This window comes from Diorhabda carinulata, chromosome 12 (genome assembly GCF_026250575.1).
Source record: "Diorhabda carinulata isolate Delta chromosome 12, icDioCari1.1, whole genome shotgun sequence".
Lineage (NCBI taxonomy): Eukaryota > Metazoa > Arthropoda > Insecta > Coleoptera > Chrysomelidae > Diorhabda > Diorhabda carinulata.
The window spans coordinates 4,148,496-4,170,851 of NC_079471.1; the positions used below are offsets into that span (position 1 = coordinate 4,148,496).

The 22,356-nt window shown below is 30.5% G+C and overlaps 1 protein-coding gene across 3 annotated transcripts; it reads left to right on the plus strand.

Moving 5' to 3' along the window:
• The first annotated feature begins 1,299 nt into the window (after positions 1-1,299).
• LOC130900325 (uncharacterized) lies at positions 1,300-22,338 on the plus strand. Of its 3 annotated transcripts, XM_057810861.1 has the most exons (8): positions 3,768-3,915; positions 8,101-8,312; positions 8,372-13,982; positions 15,561-15,681; positions 16,253-16,315; positions 16,412-16,462; positions 16,631-16,873; positions 17,515-22,338. In XM_057810861.1, the coding sequence occupies exons 1-8, from the start codon at positions 3,887-3,889 to the stop codon at positions 18,034-18,036; spliced, it is 6,852 nt and encodes a 2,283-aa protein (XP_057666844.1). In that variant the 5' UTR covers positions 3,768-3,886; the 3' UTR covers positions 18,037-22,338. The 3 variants fall into 3 exon arrangements, with proteins under 3 accessions (XP_057666843.1, XP_057666842.1, XP_057666844.1); XM_057810860.1 differs by lacking the exon at positions 3,768-3,915 and adding an exon at positions 1,300-1,921 and having other exon boundaries at positions 16,253-16,462; XM_057810859.1 differs by having other exon boundaries at positions 3,684-3,915; positions 16,253-16,462.
• Positions 22,339-22,356: the final 18 nt, after the last annotated feature.

Below are 22,356 nucleotides of genomic sequence, written 5' to 3' on the forward strand. Positions count from 1 at the left end.
ATATAGTAGATATTTGAACAAATAAGGTCCTTTGATTGATTGTATCTTTCTTACTATTTAGTTTTAGAACATTTTTGAATGTACTATCAACCGTATAAAAGAATGTACATAGTTTTAGATCACTTTATATAAATATAAGTTCTAAAAAAGTAACCGTAAATGGATACAAGCTATAAGTTCTAATACACCTTTTCAGAATGCTATGTTTTAAACATACTCTAGTCAGAACAATGTTTTACTTATCCACACTGTCTCTATAGAAATTTCTATGTTTATAATATTCTATACACCCTGAGGTAATTTTTAGTATTCAATTACGTTCACCCCCAATTTAGCTAGTAAACATAGACATCTACTCCTTTTATGGTAGAATTGCAAGATAACTATATTTCCAATGTACATGAGATTTGTCTAAATTGAAAACCATGTTTTTTTAAAACCCTGCTAAATAATTTTTATTATAAGGTTAATATTCTGTGAGTGATTAAATAATTAATTTCAAGTCGGCAAATACCCCAAATTCTACAGTATTTCAGAGGGTGAGTATTATTATGTAAGATTTCATTTCACTTTCAATTACTTAAAGGAATGCTGTAAAAAATTTATTTGAATCATATGAATTCGGTAATAAAAATCGTTTAGCAGATATTTCAAATAATAAGGTTCTCAATTCACCCCTTGTAGGGTTGTATACACGTTTATTCTGAATTTTATAAACAAATATAATACATAATTCTTGACCACCGTATATTTCACTTTTGTCTATTATCTAATTGGAATTGTAACAACAATTATGAAAACACATTAGCAAAAACCACATGCAGTGAGAATTATAGTAAGAAACCAACAAAAAAATTTAATTATGAGAAGGTATTGATGTCAAAATGTTTAATTACTAGGCTACTAATTGAATTACATGCAAAAATAGCAATACACACTAATTTTTATAAAGGACTTTTACAATATTTTAAGAACTAGTAAAATCTTTCATACCTACATACTATAGTCATTATTCTGAAAAAATGAACAACTCCAATATCAGATTCTATTCACAACAATAATCTTAAGTAAAAACCTACCTTTTTCTTGCAAAAGCTGCCTCTATTATAACATTTTTTAATTAGAACTATGTTCTATGAAAACGCGAGATATTATAAAAATAATATATATTAAATATAATTTGAAAAAGTAAAGATGCCAATAGCTACAAAAATAAGTAAATGAGTTGTAGAGTCAACAAGGTTATTCACGAATTTAATGTTGAGATAGTAACTGATTATGTAAACCTGAATATATATAAGAAACTGGTTTACTTGTATAATAATTGTCAATATTTCGAATAGAAAATAAGTTTCCGACAATCATATAATCTATCAATTAGTATAATCTGTTACATTATTTTTGTTCTAAGTACATGAAATTCAGAATTTATCACTTACCTAATGAAATACTATAAGTAAATACTGTAAAATTAACACAAAATGTACCTAACAGAATACAGATAGAGTCTCCTTACATCAAATAAGCGACAAAACAATATTCATAAACTGAATTAAAATTTTCGAAGACATTTTTTGATGATTATCTAAAAATGTTAGGTTAAAGTTTTAACACTTTCTCGTCCCTCCAATCTTATATCAAATAATGGGCTAAATGTCCTGTTACTAATTTTTTCCTTTACTTTTAATGAGACCGGACTTTTTTAAAGAAGAAAAACATAGAATGACATTTTAAACTGATATTCTTTTGTTTTTATATCCTCAACGGAACATCCGTTTCGACGCCATTATGTAGTTACAATTTTGTCACACCACATTATTTCATGTAAACACTGGTAACAACGTTTTGTCAAGTTTATAGTTAAATATTCAACAATAAAGAAGATTCGTATAATATTTAAATAATATTTCAACAGTGATCGGTAAGTACCCACATGTACACTGTATTAGAAGATACATTCAATATAACATAAAATATTGTTTAGTCAGAAATTGTATTACTACTCTCTCAACAGTAGAATTGCTATATAATTAATTCTTATTTGAAATTGTAAAAAAATAAGATATAATACTAATTATCGTTAGCAAGTTTATAATTTAGAGACAATTTTCTGAACTGTCACTTTTTATTGTTACAACTTGAAATAGTATAACTAGTTTTTTAGTATTAATATTTCTCAACAATACTATAATTATTATTAGGCTTGTATTCTGGACATACAATGAGGGTTGGTAAAACTGACTTTTAGTAACGCCTGTTTTAACAGCCATTTTGTTTTTACGTGTTAATTTAGAAAGAATATTAGGAATCTAAATTACATAGAGTAGCATTACATTTGATTGTAATGTAAAATTTTAACCATTAACTAGAAGAAAGTGAATCAAAAAAATGTGAGTATGTGTTGTATTTCTAATTAATGCCGCATAATTTCTGTTTCAACTGGTTGCCTATCTCAGCCATGTTAGCAGTGACCGTTGGTATAAGTGATTAAAGTTGATACTTTATAATACCTCCGGTATATTAGTAATTTAGATAAAACATTTTCAAATAATCATAACTCACTCTTTAAATAAAAATGCGGAGTAAAATGATGGGTTATCAATTTTAATGTTGTCTTAAAAAGAATTTCATGGTGGGGAACGACATCTTCTGTTCATCTGATTAATTGAGTTTGTCAGTAGTAAAGTTTTTTATCTGTCTACTTACGGATTTTATTAGTTGTCTTTTGATATAATCAGAACACATAAGTGGGCATATTTAGATACTGTCTACGATTCTTGGGGGAGGTAAATTATTATTATGTCTTTAATTCACCTGATGAAATGTTATTTTCCATTTGTGTGCCTTTCCATTTTGCAAATATTCATCCATCGTAGTAAAATTCTATATTTTTAAAACGTAACATCATATATCAAGAAAACAAAATACTAATATGCCATTGCTTAAAAAATATTTTTATTTATATTTATCAATAGAATAAATTGATTGTATGAACTCATTGCCATGGTGAATCATGTATCTAAATTTGAAAGAAATCTATTAGAAGCAATCCAGCCTATATAATAATCTGGTTAGTTGAAATTTTTTCTAAAAATTTATGTGAATGATGTTTTAGTGAATGGTTTTTTATTTTTAACATACTCTGTAGACGGAATCATTACCACAACATTTTATTTATTGAAATTTCATAATATACTCTTTTTGCAATCAATTTCACGATTCCTGGTACAATCATTAATGAAATATAATGTCTTATATCATTTTTGATACACCCTGTAGCCTTGTAAAATTGTATATTAGTGAATGTTTTATAGAAACATGTAATGTAATAAAATAATAATAATAAATACAATATAATATTGCCTGTTTAGAAATACATTCATATAATTCTTACAAAAGATAGTAAAGAAATAAAACTTGTATATAAACGTTCGTTAGTCATCCGTTATTCGGTATACTAATCACTTTTTTAGACACTAAATTTATAATAAGTTACAATTAATAACTGATTTAATATTAAACACAAAGTTATTTTGATTCAAGTTTAAAAAAAAGTCGTGAAATTTTTCGATATAATTTCAGTCAATATTTAAGAAACGCCCTTTCGTTTTCTACGCGTCCTCAGCCCAGCTGATCGGCGATTCAAATTAATTTGTTGGTAGAATTGTGTTTTCATAGAGCGCGTTGTCTACCGCCAACGGTATTTCATGACAAACGTAAGTCTGTGATCAAAAATATACAGAAATGTTCTTTTCGTTAAATGTGTGGCGGCCATTTTGTGAAACAATACTTATGTTGTACATTATGTCTGATTTTAGTTTTTCTGTTTTACATTAAATAGTTAATAAATATTTATTGTAAATATGAATTGTGATTTAAAGAATTTATGACTAAGCTAAAGGAATCGAAAGAAAGGTAGGGTTTATTGGATTATATATCTTAGATACAAAGTGTCAAATGTTTAGTTTGTTCCTTCCTGTCATATTTCACGCATGTCTGTATGTTTCGAGATTTTCACGGTTTATCTTCAGGGATTTCGCCATTATTTATTATATAATGTAGTATTTTGTATCTTAATTTTGTATTAATTCGTGAGTTATATAATTATAAAAGATTGGTTTTCTGACGTTTTAGTCCGTGAATATGGAATTTTTTTCTTCATAAAATGCTTTAGTGTATACTCTATTACGTAATGTTTATGCACATTCAAGATATCAGTTTTAATTTAATAATATTTCATTTCGGTGTTGGATTATAAATGTATCCATTCTTTTTACAAGGACGAATTGTGAAGATTAAAACATATTACTAAACGAGTTGACTCAAAACAGTTATTGGTTAGGATAAAGCTATTTGAGCTGTATATACTTGGCCTACACTAAATCATACGTGTAGGTACGGCATAATATGCAGATTATTCATTGATTCAAGTTGGAATCGTTTTTGATTTAAACTTAATTAAAAATGCTTCAATTATATTACATTAATATATTCCTTTAAATAATTGACGTAGTTTATATTTGGTTAGAAAATATAAAACCTTTTTTAAGAATACAACGTATTGTACATTATATTTTTCTACGACTAATTTAATATTTGAGCATTGACTTTAGGAATATTTGTTTTATTTTTTATTATTGAATAATGTGTCATTGTGAAATTAGGTGGAATCTACAAACACTAATATAAACTTTAGTTTTAATTTCGGCGTTTTAAGGTAGATTTCTAACGGGTAAAAGTATTATAAAATAGTGGGATGAGTGCAGCTTATTCAACACCACCATATTTATTACTTTGATGTATATTTGGAAGTAGGTGATCATTCACAATAATTTTCACAAATATGATTCCAATAATATATTCGAACTATAGTAAGTAAAGAAAAAACTTGTCTGACAATAGGTATTCTTGTAGGTTATTTATTGTCTCTACTCGTAGTGGTTATTTATATAGTGATATGCATAAATCTTCAATTGACCTAACCTCACTTATTAGAATTTGTCAGATTGTGATTTCGTTCCAAATATATATCTTTAATTTTGGATCCAAAGTGCAAACAAAAAAACTTGTAGTTACAGAAAACATTTTGGTTTACAATGAATAATAATCTTTTTTCGTATGTTACTGTTGAAAATGGCCATAAAAACGTTTTGTTTTTATACTTATAATTTTACACTTAGAACAGTATTTCTTATTATTAGTAGCCACATTTCAATTATTTATAGATGGAATGTAATTTGTTTTCTGGTCTTAAGAATCCTTTAATATTTTCATCAAAAAAACATTGATACAAAGGCATAAACAGTAGGATTTGCGTGTTTGTTACCACGAAATATTTTCGAATCAGACGGAAATTTCAAAACATTCACGTAATCTTTAGCATGTCTAATTCAAAATATAAGTAGGTACATTTACAGTGTAGCTCACAATCATGTAGTAAAATTTAGTTTTAATTTCTTGTTATTACTGTAAAACTCTTTCAAATTGGTTCATGTGAGAGTAAAAGTACTATATTATCGAGTTATTAAGGTCAGCTCATACAAACATTCAATTTTAGTTATAAATACAGGTTAGGATCAAAATTAGAAGTACTTTTAGGTTAACATTGTTATTTAATTATTTTAACATATTGGAAATTATATTTTCAAAGTATCTTTTAAGTATGACCAGTTGAAATTTGATTCAGTAGACAATTAACTAGCTACCATAATAAAAAATTAAATGATAATTATTAAGAAAGGAGCCAAACATTAGTTTGTTTTTAAATTTCCAATGTATAACGTCAGATGAACTGTGATTCAACTTCCAATTAGATGATTTTTTTTAGTTTTATTAATTGCATAGTCTTGAGATATACAAAGTAAAGAATTTATGAGATTTGATAACAAAAATTAAGGTTCAAATAAATATAGTAATGGTATATATATTAGAAAAAAAGTTTACGAAACAATGTTTTCTTTAGTATTTTTGAAAAAGGTTCTATTCATACCTAGTAGAAGTTAGTACAGCAACTCTAGCATGAATGACATTCATCAAAAACAAAAATTAACCTCTGTAAGGAATAGTACTCTATCTTTTCAAAAGAAGAGTTCTTCGAACAAAGTGCACAGTAGCATTCGTAAATATTATTTCTGAAAGTTTAAATTATAGCTTTAGTTGCAATATAACTATGCCAATTCTAACGAATTATTATGATAGTGGAAGTCAACATGTTTTCGTATAACATAATGAATTCTTTTATTGTTAATAGCAAATCTATCCTTTTATTGGTATATGTACCAAGAACTGTTTTCTGTCTTTCATATTGTATTTAGTTGTGATAGGATCTCAAGTAAAAAAATAGTACCCACAAAAAAGACAATTTTGGGGTTCCTAGGTCCATAGGAAAAGGACTATTCTTCGCATTCCATTGATGTTCAAACATTTCTTTCGATAAATCAACAAATGATTATCATGTGTTAAGTTTATACAACAAAGAAAAACCAATTAGTTTACTTAATAATTTAAAGGTTATAGGGTGTTGAGATACTACTTGTAAAAGGTGTTACGGTGTAATAAATATAAAGGGATTGATAAAGAATTACTATGAAACAAGGGAAAGGTTAATAGTAATGGTAGTATTATCCAGTTAATTGAAAAGAAAACCATATTTGTCTCTAATCCTACTGATCTAATTGTTTTATTCAAGTTTCAAATCAGTTTTTTGTTTATTTGTATTATTTTGCAATTAGTTTAACTTTACAGCGTTGCCTATCTATTATTTCAAAATGAATATAATAATTTTCATATATTTTGTCAATTTAATCTTTTATAACATTTATTTAATCAAAATAATTGAAAAAATCATCAATTTCCGATATTAAAGGTAGATTTAATATTAAAAATGATGAAATAAAAATAATTAAAAAAAATGTTACTTGATATCGTTTTTTAATACCAGAGGTTTATATAAAGAACAACTGATAATTTGCATTAAAGCCCTAACGATACTTTAAAGACTTTACAAGTACACCCATTGATCTGATCCTGGTACCTAGCTCATTTTTGATGAAAAGGCTGTTTAAAACCTTCCAGGGAAAGACTGCTTATTGATTGTTTCTAATATATTAGAAACTAATCCAAATTACATTTGGCAGCAATGCCTTCATACATCGAAATCAAAAACGTATACTGTTAAAACTCATGCAAAATACAGAAGTTTTCTGTCCAATAAATTTTTTTTGTATATAATGAAAATAGGTCTACTACGGGGACCCAATAATAAACGGAATAGCATTGCTATGGGTGAAGTTTTTGTAGTACGCATTTTTTCCGCGTGGCGTTAAATAGCGCAACTTATTATTAGTTCCGTCCGTGATATCTACGTGGCTTGTTTTATTCGTTTGCAGTGTTTTTTGATAGCTCTACTTTAAACTTTGCACTGCGACGCCTTCTTATAGTCAGGCTAGTAAAGCTTTTCCATTGTAGTGAGTCTAAACGAATGTTTTGAACTTGCTGGCCACTCCTAAAGTCGGTCATAATACTTTCAACATGACTTTGACTGCTGCAAAAATAATATTGGCAGTGAAAAGTGTAATATTGTTTCGTTTTTTTTATAATGCAAAGTTTAAATGCAGCTGTGGAATTTTGTTCTCTACTTGGTAAAAATTGCTGATGAAACTAATATTAAAAACAGTTTCCAAACATGATACTATGCTCCATTTAAACATGTCTATTGCTGAAAAATCTCGTTATGGATGCCTATTAACTGCACTAATCGAGGAAAACAATGAAAAAAAAAATCCTTTTTTTGACAAGTTTGCCAAAAAAAAAAATACGGTCTGTGACAGACCATGACATCATGACAAATCTCCTGTAGACAATAATTTTTTGGTCAACAGTTTTCGTTAAAAATTGAAAGTGACAATAAAAACAAACGAGGGGAGAACTGTCAGATATTGTTACAGATGAGTGCAAAAAAAGTTTCGAACAGAATAAGTACTAGGGGTATAAATATATTGGTAAGGAAATATCGTTAACAAATTGAAATATAAGTATAATTCCGATTATTTTTGGGTCTTCCCTGGTATGTATTTTCGAAAACATGTTTTATTATTTCAGTACCATGGATCCAGATGATCCTATTCAGCGGTTTTTACAAACGACAGGGTGGACGTGCGAAGATCTGTTGGAAAAATTGCAAAAATATAGAGCCTCGAAAGATCCATTGGGTTCTCAACAAACCTCAACCCAATCAAATAAAACTGATAATATCGAGTTAAAAGATCCTCTATCAAATTTAAATCAAGATGATGCAACTACCAATATTTCTGGTAATAACACGCCTATGGTTATAATTATACCCACGGGTATTACATAAAATTATTTTCAGATCCTGACGATGGAGAAAAAGAAGTTAATGGAGTGGATAGTGGCAATACAGATGAAATAGTAGAAGATATTAACGGAACAGATAAGAATGAAGATGAAAATTGTTCGATTACGCAAAATAAATCGAACGCTACTGACACATCAGATGTAACTGAAGTGAGAGTCGTAGAAGTAAGCGACGATGATTTGGACAAAGAAGACGAACAACAAGAAAATATTTTGAACCCGGAAGAAATCGAATCTTTGGAAAAATATCAAAAGACCGACGAATTCGAAACAATTACCATTGAAACAGAGTCCGAGAAGCCTCAAGAAAATAAAATCAACTACGTAGAAATAGATCCACGACAAAAAATCAAACTGCGCCGTTTATCAATCAAACCAACGCAACAAGGGCAGTATTCCAAATTTAAAATATCGAAAGTTACCGCGGCGACAGTAGAATCTCTTATAAACAGCAATAAATTGATACCAGAGGGAAAACAAAATATTTTTCGACCTAAAATTGTTATCAAAAAAACGTTACAGAAAGTTGATAATTCGCTTGTCACGCCGAAATCTTCTAGTTCTTTTCGACCTGTGATTATAAACAAAACTGATAATTCTCTAGTTGTATTACGTCAAAATGCTACTAATGTTAAATCTCCTCTTCAATCGATCGGTACCACAACAACAGGAAGTATAGCGACTGATTCAAAATGCCAGAACGTGACCAGAGTTGCTAAATCATCTACGGAATCCGTGAGAACGTCGATCCTATCGCCGTATACTACAAATCCGATTACAAAATGCCAGAATACGACAAGTTTGACCAGATTTGTCAAATCTCCAGCGGAAGATAGTGCAGCTATACCAAAATCAGTTCTTTCCTTAAAAAAGAACGATTCCTCCGATTTAACACAATCCGTTATCAAATATAAAATATTTGCCAACGATTTGAAACATATCAGTTCTCCAAAGGTGACCGGATGTGAAGATAGTTCCCCTACAAATTTTTCTAACAAGGATTTATCCAAATCGCCTACACTCTTTCGATTAGGAAACGGTGGTGGTATAATTAAAAATGACAAAATAGAAAAAACCACCAAGGAAAGCGATGTTTTAACTCCCATTAAAATTCCGGAAAACCCCATGAAAACGTCTCATCTGTCAGATACCGACGACGCGAAAATATACGGAGACGTACCTTCCGAATTGGAGTTGACGCCGACGGAAACATCTGTAGCATCAAACAATATATTGTCGGTGGAAAGTGAAGGTGATGACGTAGAAGAAAATAATAGGAGCAAAGAGTCCTTCGAAAATATTCGAAATAATTTAAAATTACAATTGAATTCGTTACGGACGAAGAAAAAGAGTCAGTTCTTGGAAACAACGTCAACTAAAGTCATCGATAACATTCAACGTAGCAAAAAATTATCATTACTAGAATCCATCGAAGATTCCAAGAAAAATATACCATCGGAAAAAAATATGGATAAAAATCTTTATACTCAAACTAATGAGTTAGGTCTTGTTATATCGAACGTTGAAGGAGGAGTGGAAATAGAAGATACAGAAGGTTCCGAATTAAAACTAAACGAAATTAATTCGAATATAACTGATAATGATGATTGTTTACCTGATAATAGACTCGCCGATAAAGATATTGGAACAGTGAATGATACAGAAAATATAAAAGTATTAGACGAAATTAGAAAAATAATAAATAAACAAAAGTTACCTCCAAAATTGAGTATATCGAAATCTAACGACAATAGTTTATGTTTCCAAAAACGTATGCCCAAAAGTGACGAAGATAAAAAAATGGATATATCCTGCGAAAATTCCCAAACTTCCTTTACGGAAGTAGAAGAAAAATCCCCATTCATCAGTGATTCATTAGATGAATTTTTAACCGCCGATTCCAAATTGAATATCAGTTACCAAGTACCGAAATTAGGCGCGGAAGAAGGTCTTAAAAATATCACAGAAGAATCACCATTGATTTTAAAAAGGATCGAACAAATTAAAGAAAACGACGAAACTAAAGAAGATAAAACGAAAATGACTCCAACTGTTAAAGCAAAAACCGTCGCGCAAAAAAGGAGACTATTAGAAAAAGAAAGACGAAAGGAATTGAGGAAAGTACAGAAGAAGAAGCTCAAAGAATTGGAGGAGAGAGTAAAAGAAGTTTCAAAAGAAATGGAGGAGATCAAAGTGAAAAATAACAATAAAAACAAATCCACCAGAAGTTATTTATTATATAACGACAAAAAAATCTGGTTAAAAAGTACAATATCCAATAAATGTTTTGCTAAAATTAATTGTTCTAAACAACTAACAAATTTGAATAATCGAAAAAAATTGTCTCTGTTACAACAAAGTTATAAAAAACAAAATCAAATTGAGTACCGTCCGGGACCTTTATGTAAAAAACGGAATCTTCAAGTAACCGAAAAAGATAAATGGGACACTCAAATGGTTCAACTTCCGAAATTATATTTGGAAGTATTCCCGAAACAGGGAAAACCATTTTGCAACACGATTGTACAAAGATTAAATCAAATTATAGGCGGCGAATTAGATGACAATAAAATTGAATTTGCTCTATCGGCAGTTAAATGTAAGAATTATATTAAAGAAGAAACAATAGCGCCGTTGAAATTTCCACTAGAGTATCATAATAAAGTAGAAAGGATATTAACAAGACGACCGAGGAAAACGAAAAAAAATGAAATAATTTGTGAATCCCCGATGAAATCAATCGATAAAAAGGGTACTACGGATGTAGTAGCTGACGTTGTAGAAGATTTAATCAGATACGTCGAAATCAAAGTACTAGCTCCAACGTTGATTAAAGAAGACGACGTGAAAGTACCAATTGAAGACTGTTTAAATAATTCATCGCCGATAAAAGAAAATATCAGTGTTATTAGAAAACCGCATAAAAGACGCACTAAAGTAGAAAATGAATTACTACGACTAAGCTGTAAAGTCGTTAACGTGGAAATAGAAGAAAGTAAAGACGAAAAAGTGTATTGTTCGAAACCTTATTGTGAATTAGGATGCGTTTGTAAAAGTTTAAAATGCGATTACATCCTACCACGTCATTGTCAAAAACCGGAATGCATGTTCAAATGCACTTGCCCGAAAGAAAAATCGATTATATACGATAAAATAACGTTTCCCGATGGTACTAATTTGTTATCAGAAGATACCGTCAATAGAATCGAAGACGAAGCGAAAAAGAATTTAGCCAAAGTTGAAAAAGAATTCACGCAAACCGTAATTCATACAAACGACAAAACTATAGTAGTCGGTGTCGGTGATCGAACAAAAACTAGAAGAGCCGCTAGAACACCCGCCAAATTTTCAGATTTTGTATCTTTGTCCGAAATACTTCAAGAAAACGAAGAAATACGTCGAAAAAGATGTGTAGTGAGTTTACATAAACTAAACCTATCCGGTATAATACCATATTGTTTAACTCATAATATGTACAACTGTTTCTGTAAAGGTTTAGAAGTAGTACCACAAATTGATAAAATCCTATCAAATCAAACGTTACCAGAAAATCAAGAATTTGTTAAAAAGCGATCACTAATAGATTTAAGAAGTAGAAAAGTTAGAAATTTGAGAATCAAAAACGAATCAAAGAAGATATATAAATATCCAAGTTTACCAGATCCGTTGGCTCTCACTCCTCCATGCGAATCAGATAATTCAAGCCAAGATGACCTTTGGACACCGAATGAACATATAGATATAAGCCCCAAGGAATTCCCGAAGAGACCAGTACGAAATGTCGTTAAAAGGAAAATATCAAACATCGACGACGCCGAAACATTAAATACAATCCCTCCAAAATGTGCTCGAGTCATAGAACTACCAAAAAAATACAAAAGATCCTTACAGTACACACCGAATATATACCAAGACGATTTCGTTAATAATATATCGGAAGAGGATTTATTCAGAATGAATCTACCAGAAAATATTAAAATAAAATTCTCCAAAGCGGATTTATTGAAACAATCTCTTATAAAAGATAAAGAAATACTCGATTCGGGGAAGAATAAAACGAAAAGAAAACAAACACTAGAATCCCGCGAAGACGATACGCCAATTTTCATCGAAAGTGAAAAAGACCCCGCGATACAAAGACGCAAAAAAGTGCCATTACAAATTGTCGAAAATAAAATGAGAGCAGTTTTCGAAGGGGAAGTTATAATCGATAGAAGGAATATCGATCTGTTGAGAGTAATGGGACCGCGGACGGTTGCCGAAGGTTACGCGCGTCTACTTCCTTGGACGGCTTTAATAAAAGGTTTCGTCGATAAATCGATATGCATTTGGAGTATGATTGATCAACCGTCAAGATTATTAATCAATAAATCGGATAAAAAATGTCCTAAAAATTATATGGCTATTGATAAATTACCAACATCGACGGAAATCATCACGTGGATTAAACAAAAGAAATTACCTCCTGATTATGAAGCGGATTCTTTTTCGTTTATTTTAAGGGAAACTAAAAATAATTTCGAAATTTGCGGTATTTGTACTAAGAACGTAGCGCGAAAATCCGATCAAACAGAAACTAGCAAAAACGACAAAGAAAAAATCGCGGAGGAAAAAGTTGAAAAAAAAATCATCGTCGAGGAAAAAGTTGAAAAAAAAGTCATCGAGGAAAAAGTTGAACAAAAAATCGTCGAGGAAAATGTTGACAAAAATGAACAAGCCGTTGATAAAAACGTCGAAATATTTTATCACAAAGATTTATCGGGAGTAGAACGATTTTTTTCGTTGCACAAAAAAAAATACGAAACTATTTTATTAGTAGAAGACGTACCGGATTTAATAGAAACTAAATTACCCGATATACGAGTAGCACTACCTTCTACTTCCGACGGTTGTAAATGGCGTATGCTGTTTCTAAATTCAGATTTCACGTTCCTCTTCTTCGGTTCCATTTCGTATTCGATTCGATATACCGATCTGCTCGCGATGGGAAATTACGCGAAAACAAGCAATTGCACGATTCGATTGGAAAATAAAGGAATGGGAAAAAACTACAAACATCATTTGTTCGGTATTTATTTCGAACCGGGATTTTCTGATCGAATTTTCATCGGTCCTTATATCCAGGACTGCGATTCGGAAGACATCGATACGCTACGATACATAAATCAATCTTTAGTATCAACTAAATCGTTTAATTTGATGAGAGGCAAAGGGGATTACAAGTGTGGACATTGGTTCGTAGAAACAAGTGAACCAACTCAAAGTCTAAAACCGTCTAAATCAGCAGAATGTACCATAGATTTAACTTCGGACAATGAATTAGAAAGTATTGAAACCGTTCGCGAAATTACTAAAAATCCTCCCGAAACGGTAGATTATTATCCTTACGCTCCTAAAATAATTCACAACGAACAGGAAATAAAAATAATCGACGCGCCGCCGCGAAAACCCGAAGATTTCAATAGATATATAATTACGAACATCCCCCATTTCGGTTATCTCGGCGCATACATGCATCCCCATGGCGAAATCGACGTATCATGGCCATTCGAAAATAAATTGCTTCGATTTTCTTCCGAGAGCGCAGCAACTACTTTCCTACAAGAGTAAGTGATTTATTTTCATACATAGTGTCCTATGCACTCCCCCAATATCCCGACTTTTGTTCAATCCTAACCTAGAGGCTTGGATAAATAGCAAGAGGTGTTCTTAAATACTTATCTTAATTTTTCGCATCATTTCTTTTGTAATCGAACGACAATCTGTCCTGATAATTCTGCACGATCATATCTTCATCGTATTCTGTTATACCTTTTCAGTTACTAGCCTCCAGATTCCGGTTTGTTCCCTTCTCTTATCTCCTGTCTCCCTTATTTGGATTGTCAGTTTATCCGATGATTGTCCCCATACCAAATCAACTGTTTTATCTTTATTTCGTTTACTATTAATTATTGTTTCGTTATTCATCTCATCTTTTCATTTTTACAATTACTCCACTTTGGAAATTGTCTTTCTCAAAAACAAACCATAATGGGTCTTTGGAAGCTTTGGAATTTATTCAAAAGTTAACCGTCAATTGTCCTTGGAATTTTCTTTGGAATAAACCGCCATTTGTCTTAGGAAACTGTCTTTTTGAAACCAACCTATCATGTCTTTTGAAACTATCCCAATACCAAACCATAATTTATTTTTGGAAACTATCTTCTTCAAAAGTTAACCGTCATTTGACCTTGGACCTTTTTCAAAAACAATCAGCGAATTCTGGATCATAAACGGACAAAATAATGGAATCACCACTGAAAGGAGATGTCTAAGAAAATTCAAAAAAAGAATTACTTGAAATGGCTGAATCAGAAACAAGAAATCACATGGATATGACAATTGGAGTGTAATTCACGAGTTCGTAGCCTAACATAGAAAGAAAAGTCATAAATTTAAAAAACTGACTATTTTTCGATATATTCTCCCGTAATTTCCATACCCCTTTTCAGAACGGTTGACTACAGTTTCTGTGCCATGTATATTTAGAGTCAAAATGTTAGTACACCGATCTTTAGTTTTGCGAACGAAAAATAGTCAGACGGGGCCATATCAGGGCTATAAGGTGGGTGTTAAATCTCTGTGAAGCCACATTCGTGTACAGTAATCTTGGAAAGCGCGACAGTGTGGACTACAGCATTGTGTCCTAAGCAAACGCAAATTTTTGATAACAACACGAAACTAAATTTAAGACATCACGACAGAGCTAAAACTCAAAATTGCAAATAAACTATTACTGTCCTTAGCTAGAAATAAACTATTCAGGGTGAATCCATGACTGACATATTCCTTTTATAGTCTTTAAAATATTTTTTTTATTTTCGGAAAGAGCGATAAACTTCATCTCAATGTATATCGAAACAATCTTTTAATTCCATGCAAGATCGACCAAACGATTTGAAACTGCATGTGTAAACATACGAAGGTTTTAGACCTACATTTTTTTATCACACCTCGTACTTTCTCAATCTTCCTTGAAGAAAAATTATAGTCAATGAATTAATACAATTCACTCTCTGGCTTAATGTGATAAAGTAATACAAATTTTAACCTACTTGTGTTTATAGTTATTCGTCAAAATTGCACTGAAATACTGCTTTACAAATCTTGAGTTATTATATTAATAAAATATTTTTCTTCTACAGCCGATTTTCATCGTTGTTACAAAGTGTTCCAGAAACGTTCAAAATTAATATTATTGTTGCCCTAAACATAGATTTGAAGGTATACCATCCAATTGACTCAGCAGTACTTAATGGGCATTACGTAAGTAAAATTTTTTCAGTGAACACCAATACCCACTGTATAAACTTATTCTTCAATTCTTTTTGTATGTGACCTTTTCACCCTTACCTTCATTTCCATGTATGAATTTTCCAAAATCATCAATAAATATTCTTTATACTCCTTAAATTAGTTTTACTCAAATGGTTGGTTATCTGGGAGAAAAATCAAAAGCTCCAGAAAAATTAGAGTTTTCATTGAGATTAATGTTGGTAGATTTGTAATTACATTGAACTCAATGCAGTTGTTGGATGTGAATTCTCTTCTTTTGGTGATTAAATGTCAACATTGACAATAATATGGTTGTCAATAATATGCCAAACTAAATGCAGTTTCTTGAATTTGAATTTTCTTCTTCTGGTGATTAAATATCAACATTGACAATAATATGGTTGTCAATAACATGCCAAACTAAATGCAGTTTCTTGGATGTGAATTTTCTTCTTTTGTGAGAATCAATACCTTTGGAATTCTGGTTATTTGAAACAAAATAGTGGAGGTTCTTTTGCGTGCATTCAGTACATTGAAGCTCAATTATATTCTCCTTTTTTAGATTTGTGGTGATTTTGGTTACATGAATATATTAGAAACAAGTGACAGAGATTGCGTTGACAAGGTAGGCATGTCCAAGGAAGAGGTTCTCAAGTTATTTTCTAAGAGAGCACAAAATTTTGTTAAATCAAAACTTGAAACACTTTCTTATTTACTACAGATACCGAAGAACGAAAATGGGTGTTTCGATCTTTCTCTTATACTGAGAAAGGTACGTATACTTTTTTTAATAAAAATTTCTCGAATGTAAAAGTTATTAGAACACTGGATACTATTTTAAAAAGAGAATAATTTTGATTTTTTTCACAACCCTAGTTACATAAACACTTGTTATTTGGATTGAATTAATTTGTATTAAATTTTTTTCTCGATTTTACAGGCTGCTGAAGAGATTCATCTACAAATAAGAAAGGAGCGAGAGAATCGAATAATAAAGAATACTTTGTTTTTAAAGAAGCGCGAAAATGCCCTTAAGCTACACAAACTTTTGTCTAAATTACCAGAAGACCAAAGAAATATTGAAAATATGAAATTCCGAGCCATTTTGGATAAGACTGAAGAATTACCGATAGTAATAAATGATTCTGATGATGAAGTGAAGAAACAGGCGAGCTCAAACGCCGTAAGAATTCTTTTTACTTTTCTAATTTCCGTGTTCTATTCTTCTAAGATCCTAGAGTTGATAATAGACCAATCAATAGGTTCAATAATTCAATATTAAAAATTATTGGTCGATTCATGGGCTTATTGTCATTTTTGTCAAAGTTGCCAATTAAAAATATGGGTTCCTGCCAAAAAAACGTCAAATCATCTTGAGCTTAGTATTCTTTCCTGTAAAGAGTTTTTCAGATACAGGATCTTGTAATTCAAACAGGAACATCTCCCTCTTTTATTTATGCACCACTTGGTGTAGAAAATTGATTTCTAATTATCTTCTTCAATCTGATGATTATTTTAAACAAAATGAAACGAATGTATGTGCCCCAATTATCGCCCGGTTAAATCAAATAGGAAAGAACCGTTCAGTGACGTGTTGCATCCAAGTTAATGATATTTTTCGATCACCAACTGTATATATTAACATGTCTTACCCCTGCCACCTCTAAAAATAAGAAATGCCTCCTTGGAAAGCACTTCACTTTCTTTTCTTTCCCTTACAACCTGAAGGTTGTTACGTTATTATTAAAAATTAAAATGCACAATTCTGGTCCACTTTTAACTGATAATAATCGATTTTTATATTTTTTTTTCATATCATTTTAGGCCATCAAAGATTTACCTGCAACATCAAGCAAAGCGCCGATGAAATCAATCCTCAAACCTTTGGTAACAGTACCAGTAGGCAAAGATAACATATTATTCAGAATGGATTTGAAAAATTTACAAGAAAAAGATCCTCTTGATTTAAATACTAGTCCAGTAGATGAACCAAAATATATACCAGGCGTTAAGCTGGTAAAAAATTCCCACGGAGGTTTTGTGTTGGTGAAAAAAGACATTAAAACAAGTTCCAATAATCTAAGGAGACCATCAAATTCCGATAGTTCAGAAAATGCAGACGAAGTTATATATAAACAAAATCATTCTAACAAAAAAAGTGCAAAAGTAACCCCTATAGAAAAGAGATTTGAAACTGCTGGTGTAGTTGTTCCATTAAAAACTGTTAATGTATCTGATAACAAAAATAATAGTGAAGTGATAGAATTAGATGATGACGACGTTATACCTATCGAGAATGAACCGATGATTATAGATCTAGATGATTTTCCTTCAGACGATGACTAAATATTTGTAAGTTTAATGTTTGAACATTTTTTCTGTCGTCGTCTAATCCTATAAAACAGTGAAATGTCTGGCTAATCAAATCATCACTACAAGAAATTTATAAAAAAATATGAGTCAAAACCATTCGATCATTTATAAAATTTTTTATACTCAATATGCCAAACGTAACAATTAGAATTTTGGCATTTATAATCATTGATAGTGAAAAGAACAACAAAAATATATAGTACATATATTGAATCAACAATGACAAATTATACTATTTACTTTTTCAGTGTTCAAATAAATTTTTCGGCTACTTTCATGAGATACTTGATAATGAAAAATGAAAAGCACAATTTTCTGTTCTAGAGCGAAATATTCATCTCATGTAGGTCGTAGGAAAACTATAGTACACAACACGTACATACTTTATAAAATATCATATTCTCATCATTATTTACAGAATCTAGTATCTATTTGTGATGATTTAAATTTTTGTTTAGGCATTGCGTTTTATATGTCTTCTATTTACGAAATATAATTTCCATTCAAAACAAATCATGAACTAATGTCAATTCAAACATTCGTTTAGTTTATTTCTTCTACATTGTTAGTATTGGGGTTAATATTCCATATAATTACTTTATTTTTTGCTTTATTTGATAGAAGGGTATGAATCTGTACCACCCACCCTAATTTACTGGTTAGACATCTTCATTATATCATGTTCTTTAAACAGAGCGACAGAGCGATTTATTTGGTACTGAACACACTATTTACTACCAACACTAACAAATTCAATATTTCTTCCTTTGAGTCTTGAATACATCATATCCGGCTTGAACGACCAGACATAATTACTTCCATATATATTCTTACCAGCGCCTTTCAAGTCAGACTGACTAAAATCAATAACATTTCCAATGGCATTAAAGTTTTTATTGGGTTGATAAACCCCTCTTCTTTTTGGGAACACAATTAAAGTATTTAAATCTTTATTTTCTTTAGTTTAAGTTTTTATGAAGATAAATTACACTTTAACCACAAAACTTATAACATTAACAAACAAATGCAACTCATCCGATACGTTTTTACGCGCATTTTATTTTCTTATTTGCATATCCACAAAAGCGTAAAATTAGAACACAGAAAGCTACATTTTTTATATGGTTCCACCTTTGCCTGACTTATACCGCTCTATTTCATGCTATAATGCCCTTTTAGCCCTATAACGCCCCGGGTGACTCCTTAATTCTCTTTCACATCGTTCAAACTGTATTGAATCATAGTTGCTGACCTAAAATTTTTTCTAGAAGTGAGACAATTTGGCTCCCACTTGTATTCCCAAAAATTGATTATCGAGCAAAAAACTTTTCACAAAGCGACGGTTTTGTTTGTTAGGTTTTCACTTTTTAGCAATTCTATATGTCACTATAGTATAAAACACAATAAACACCAATTTTTGTTCAAAAAGTAAACAAAATGTAAAGACATAACCTTAGAAATCAAATGTGTAAGTCTATATGCACCGTTATCTTTAGATTTCACTAGAAAATTCACTAATTTTTCCGGCATAGCAAATTGCTAAAGTATAATACTACAGAAGTTGGAAACATATGTTCACATATATGTGAGTGTTGGTGTAGGGGTAGTAAACAGTGTGTTCAGTATGAATGGCAAATACAAGCTCATAATTTGTTATATTGGATAAACCACAATGAATTAAGTTGACATGTATATTTGAAATTACTGTTAATGTTTTTATGAAAATATGTATACTATAATTGTTCGAGGAGATCGTTTCCGTTGAAATATTTTCAGTTGTCTATTTCTGGTCCTATCGATAGTACATGTTTGTGTGTTTTTGTAAATGAAACCCCTTGTTTTTATTGCATTTTATAACAGTTGTTTCTTGTCGAATCTTCTAAAAAAACCTACTAATAATTTAGATTTCTCTAATGGAAATTTTAGTTTCTATAAAAACACTAACAATGAGGAAAAGTGGAAAAGTCATTTGAACAAATTTCTAAGAACCCCCTACAAATTTTTTGAAATATTAACAAAGTTTCGAGCTTTATTCCATTCTGGCAAATCCGGTTATTTTTGACATGACTGTTTAAAAATATTTTTTTTTGTATTGGACTGCATTAGTTGAAATTTATATACAAATTTAAAAAAAGTTGGGTCCATTTCCATTGTAACCCGTAGTAAACAAACAACAAAAGTATTGTATACATATTTTCTCAGTTTATGTGGTATCATCACTTGCATACTATTTTTTCATTAATATCTTTTAGTACTAAATGTCAAGAGGAATTTGATATTATTCTCTCATTGTTTTATATATACACCAAAAGTAAATTTTAATAAAAGCCTTACTCTTATAATTTGATTAGGTTATTAAAATTTACTTGGATTTTACAATATACGTTGCCCCTTTTCTTGTAGTATGAGTTTTAGTTTATCAGACTGAAATTGTGATACAAAGACCATTAGTAGTTGATAATTTGAATTTTTTTTTCTGGACGATTCAAACATTTATTATGACGAAAATAGCAAAAAAATTGCATTATTTACTGCATAACATCCTGTAAATCCATTTTAGTTGCAGTATGTATTTTACTAAACTAATCAATAATAAGTTAATGATTTTAGGGATGAAAATACAAATTTCTCTATTGAAACCACTTCATTTCGATTTATAACCTTAACACTTGGCTGGTAAGAGAAAAAACTACAAAAATCTATGCTTGGACACCTGTAGTCAAATAACCTCTTATAACTAAACACAAACTTGTCTCTAGTCTTGGAACCACCACTCTTCACTTAACCAAGTCTTCAATATAAAGAAAATTTGCTATTTTATTGGGTAGGTTCCGTTAGGAAGTAAGCAGAATCATTTAGGAAGCAGGTGAGAAGTCGCTAGTAATTAGCAACAACATAGATGAAAGCTTCTACAGGAAAATTGCGATGTTGCTGGTAAGAATGGCAAGAGTTAGTTAGATTTCAACGAATAAAACTCCCAGGGTACCAATATAGAACCAGAGAAAATGAAGGGGATAGAAGATATTGTTGGTATTGGAACTAATACTCTCAAATAAGGCACTAGTCAACCAACACATTAGATACAAGACATATGATCCTATCGGAAAGTTCCTAATTTCAGATCAGAAAAAAAATAATCTTATATATAGAAGCTGGTTAGAAGTGAATGAAAGTGGCAGTAGATATTGGAACCTTCACTCCCAATTTAGGTATAAGTTAATCAACCATTCAATATAGAGAAAATTGCTACAGGAAACTGGACATGTTGCTGGTAGAAATACCAGGAGTTAGTTACAATCATCTGACAATTAAAACTCTCTGTATATATCTATCGGTTCTCCTGATCTAATATGGAATCTTTTTTGTCCATAACGCCTGCCACAGGAAGTAATCAGAAATATTTTTGATGAAAGTTAGACGGAAATGAAGGTGGTAGAAGTTATTGTCTATCTTGAAACCACCACTCTCTGGAGATATCTTTCTTTGGTTCTAATATGGAAGCCGCATTCCAGTCATAGGAAGTAGGATGAAATATTATGGAAGCTTGTTAAAAGGAAATGAAGGCGACAAAAAATATTATTGGTATTGGAACCATCACTCTCAAATCAGGCACTAGTTAATCAATTCATTAACTAAAAGACAGACGATTTTCCACAGGGAAGTTGTTATGTTGATGGTAAGAACAGCAAAAGTTGATTATCTAGTTCTAATTTGGAACCATACAGAAATATTGTATTATATGGTAAGAAGGAAATGAATATGGTGGAAGATATCATTAATTCAGCACTGAATAGTTAAATTGGTTAGAGATAAAACCGCTCTAGTTTGAACCAAACTTTATTGACAAAACTGTATGTCCTATATAATTTGAGAAAAATAAAATGTGTATTAGAGGATCTGCTTGGAATTACCAGTGGAATTAAAATGGAAATGAGTTATAAGGGATTTATATTACAACTTCATCCCTCTTTAAGGTTGCAATTTCATTGTACTTTCTCTGATTTATTTGCACAGTTTAAAAGCACTTAATTACTTCTGTCTTTTGCTAATGAAATTAATTTTGAAATCATTTCAAAAATATTGTTTTCGATAATTTGTTTGAATCGTCAATGAATCTAGTTGTTTATCGGTACGCAACAAAATAATAATTGTTTCATATTATAATTAGTTCCTTTGATTGTATCTTGTTTATATTTAAATAATTGTTTGGTAACCAAACACTTTGTACAGTGTAAATATATGTATGTTTTCTAAATAAAACTAATATTTTGTTCATTTTTTTTTCCAAATTTT

Bases quoted from the DNA above. Each gene is read 5' to 3' on its own strand.
- LOC130900325 (XM_057810859.1), top strand. From the start codon at position 3,887: ATGACTAAGCTAAAGGAATCGAAAGAAAG. The intron at 8,313-8,371 runs GTAATAACACGC...AATTATTTTCAG, and splicing joins TGCAACTACCAATATTTCTG to ATCCTGACGATGGAGAAAAA. The intron at 16,463-16,630 runs GTACGTATACTT...TCGATTTTACAG, and splicing joins TTTCTCTTATACTGAGAAAG to GCTGCTGAAGAGATTCATCT.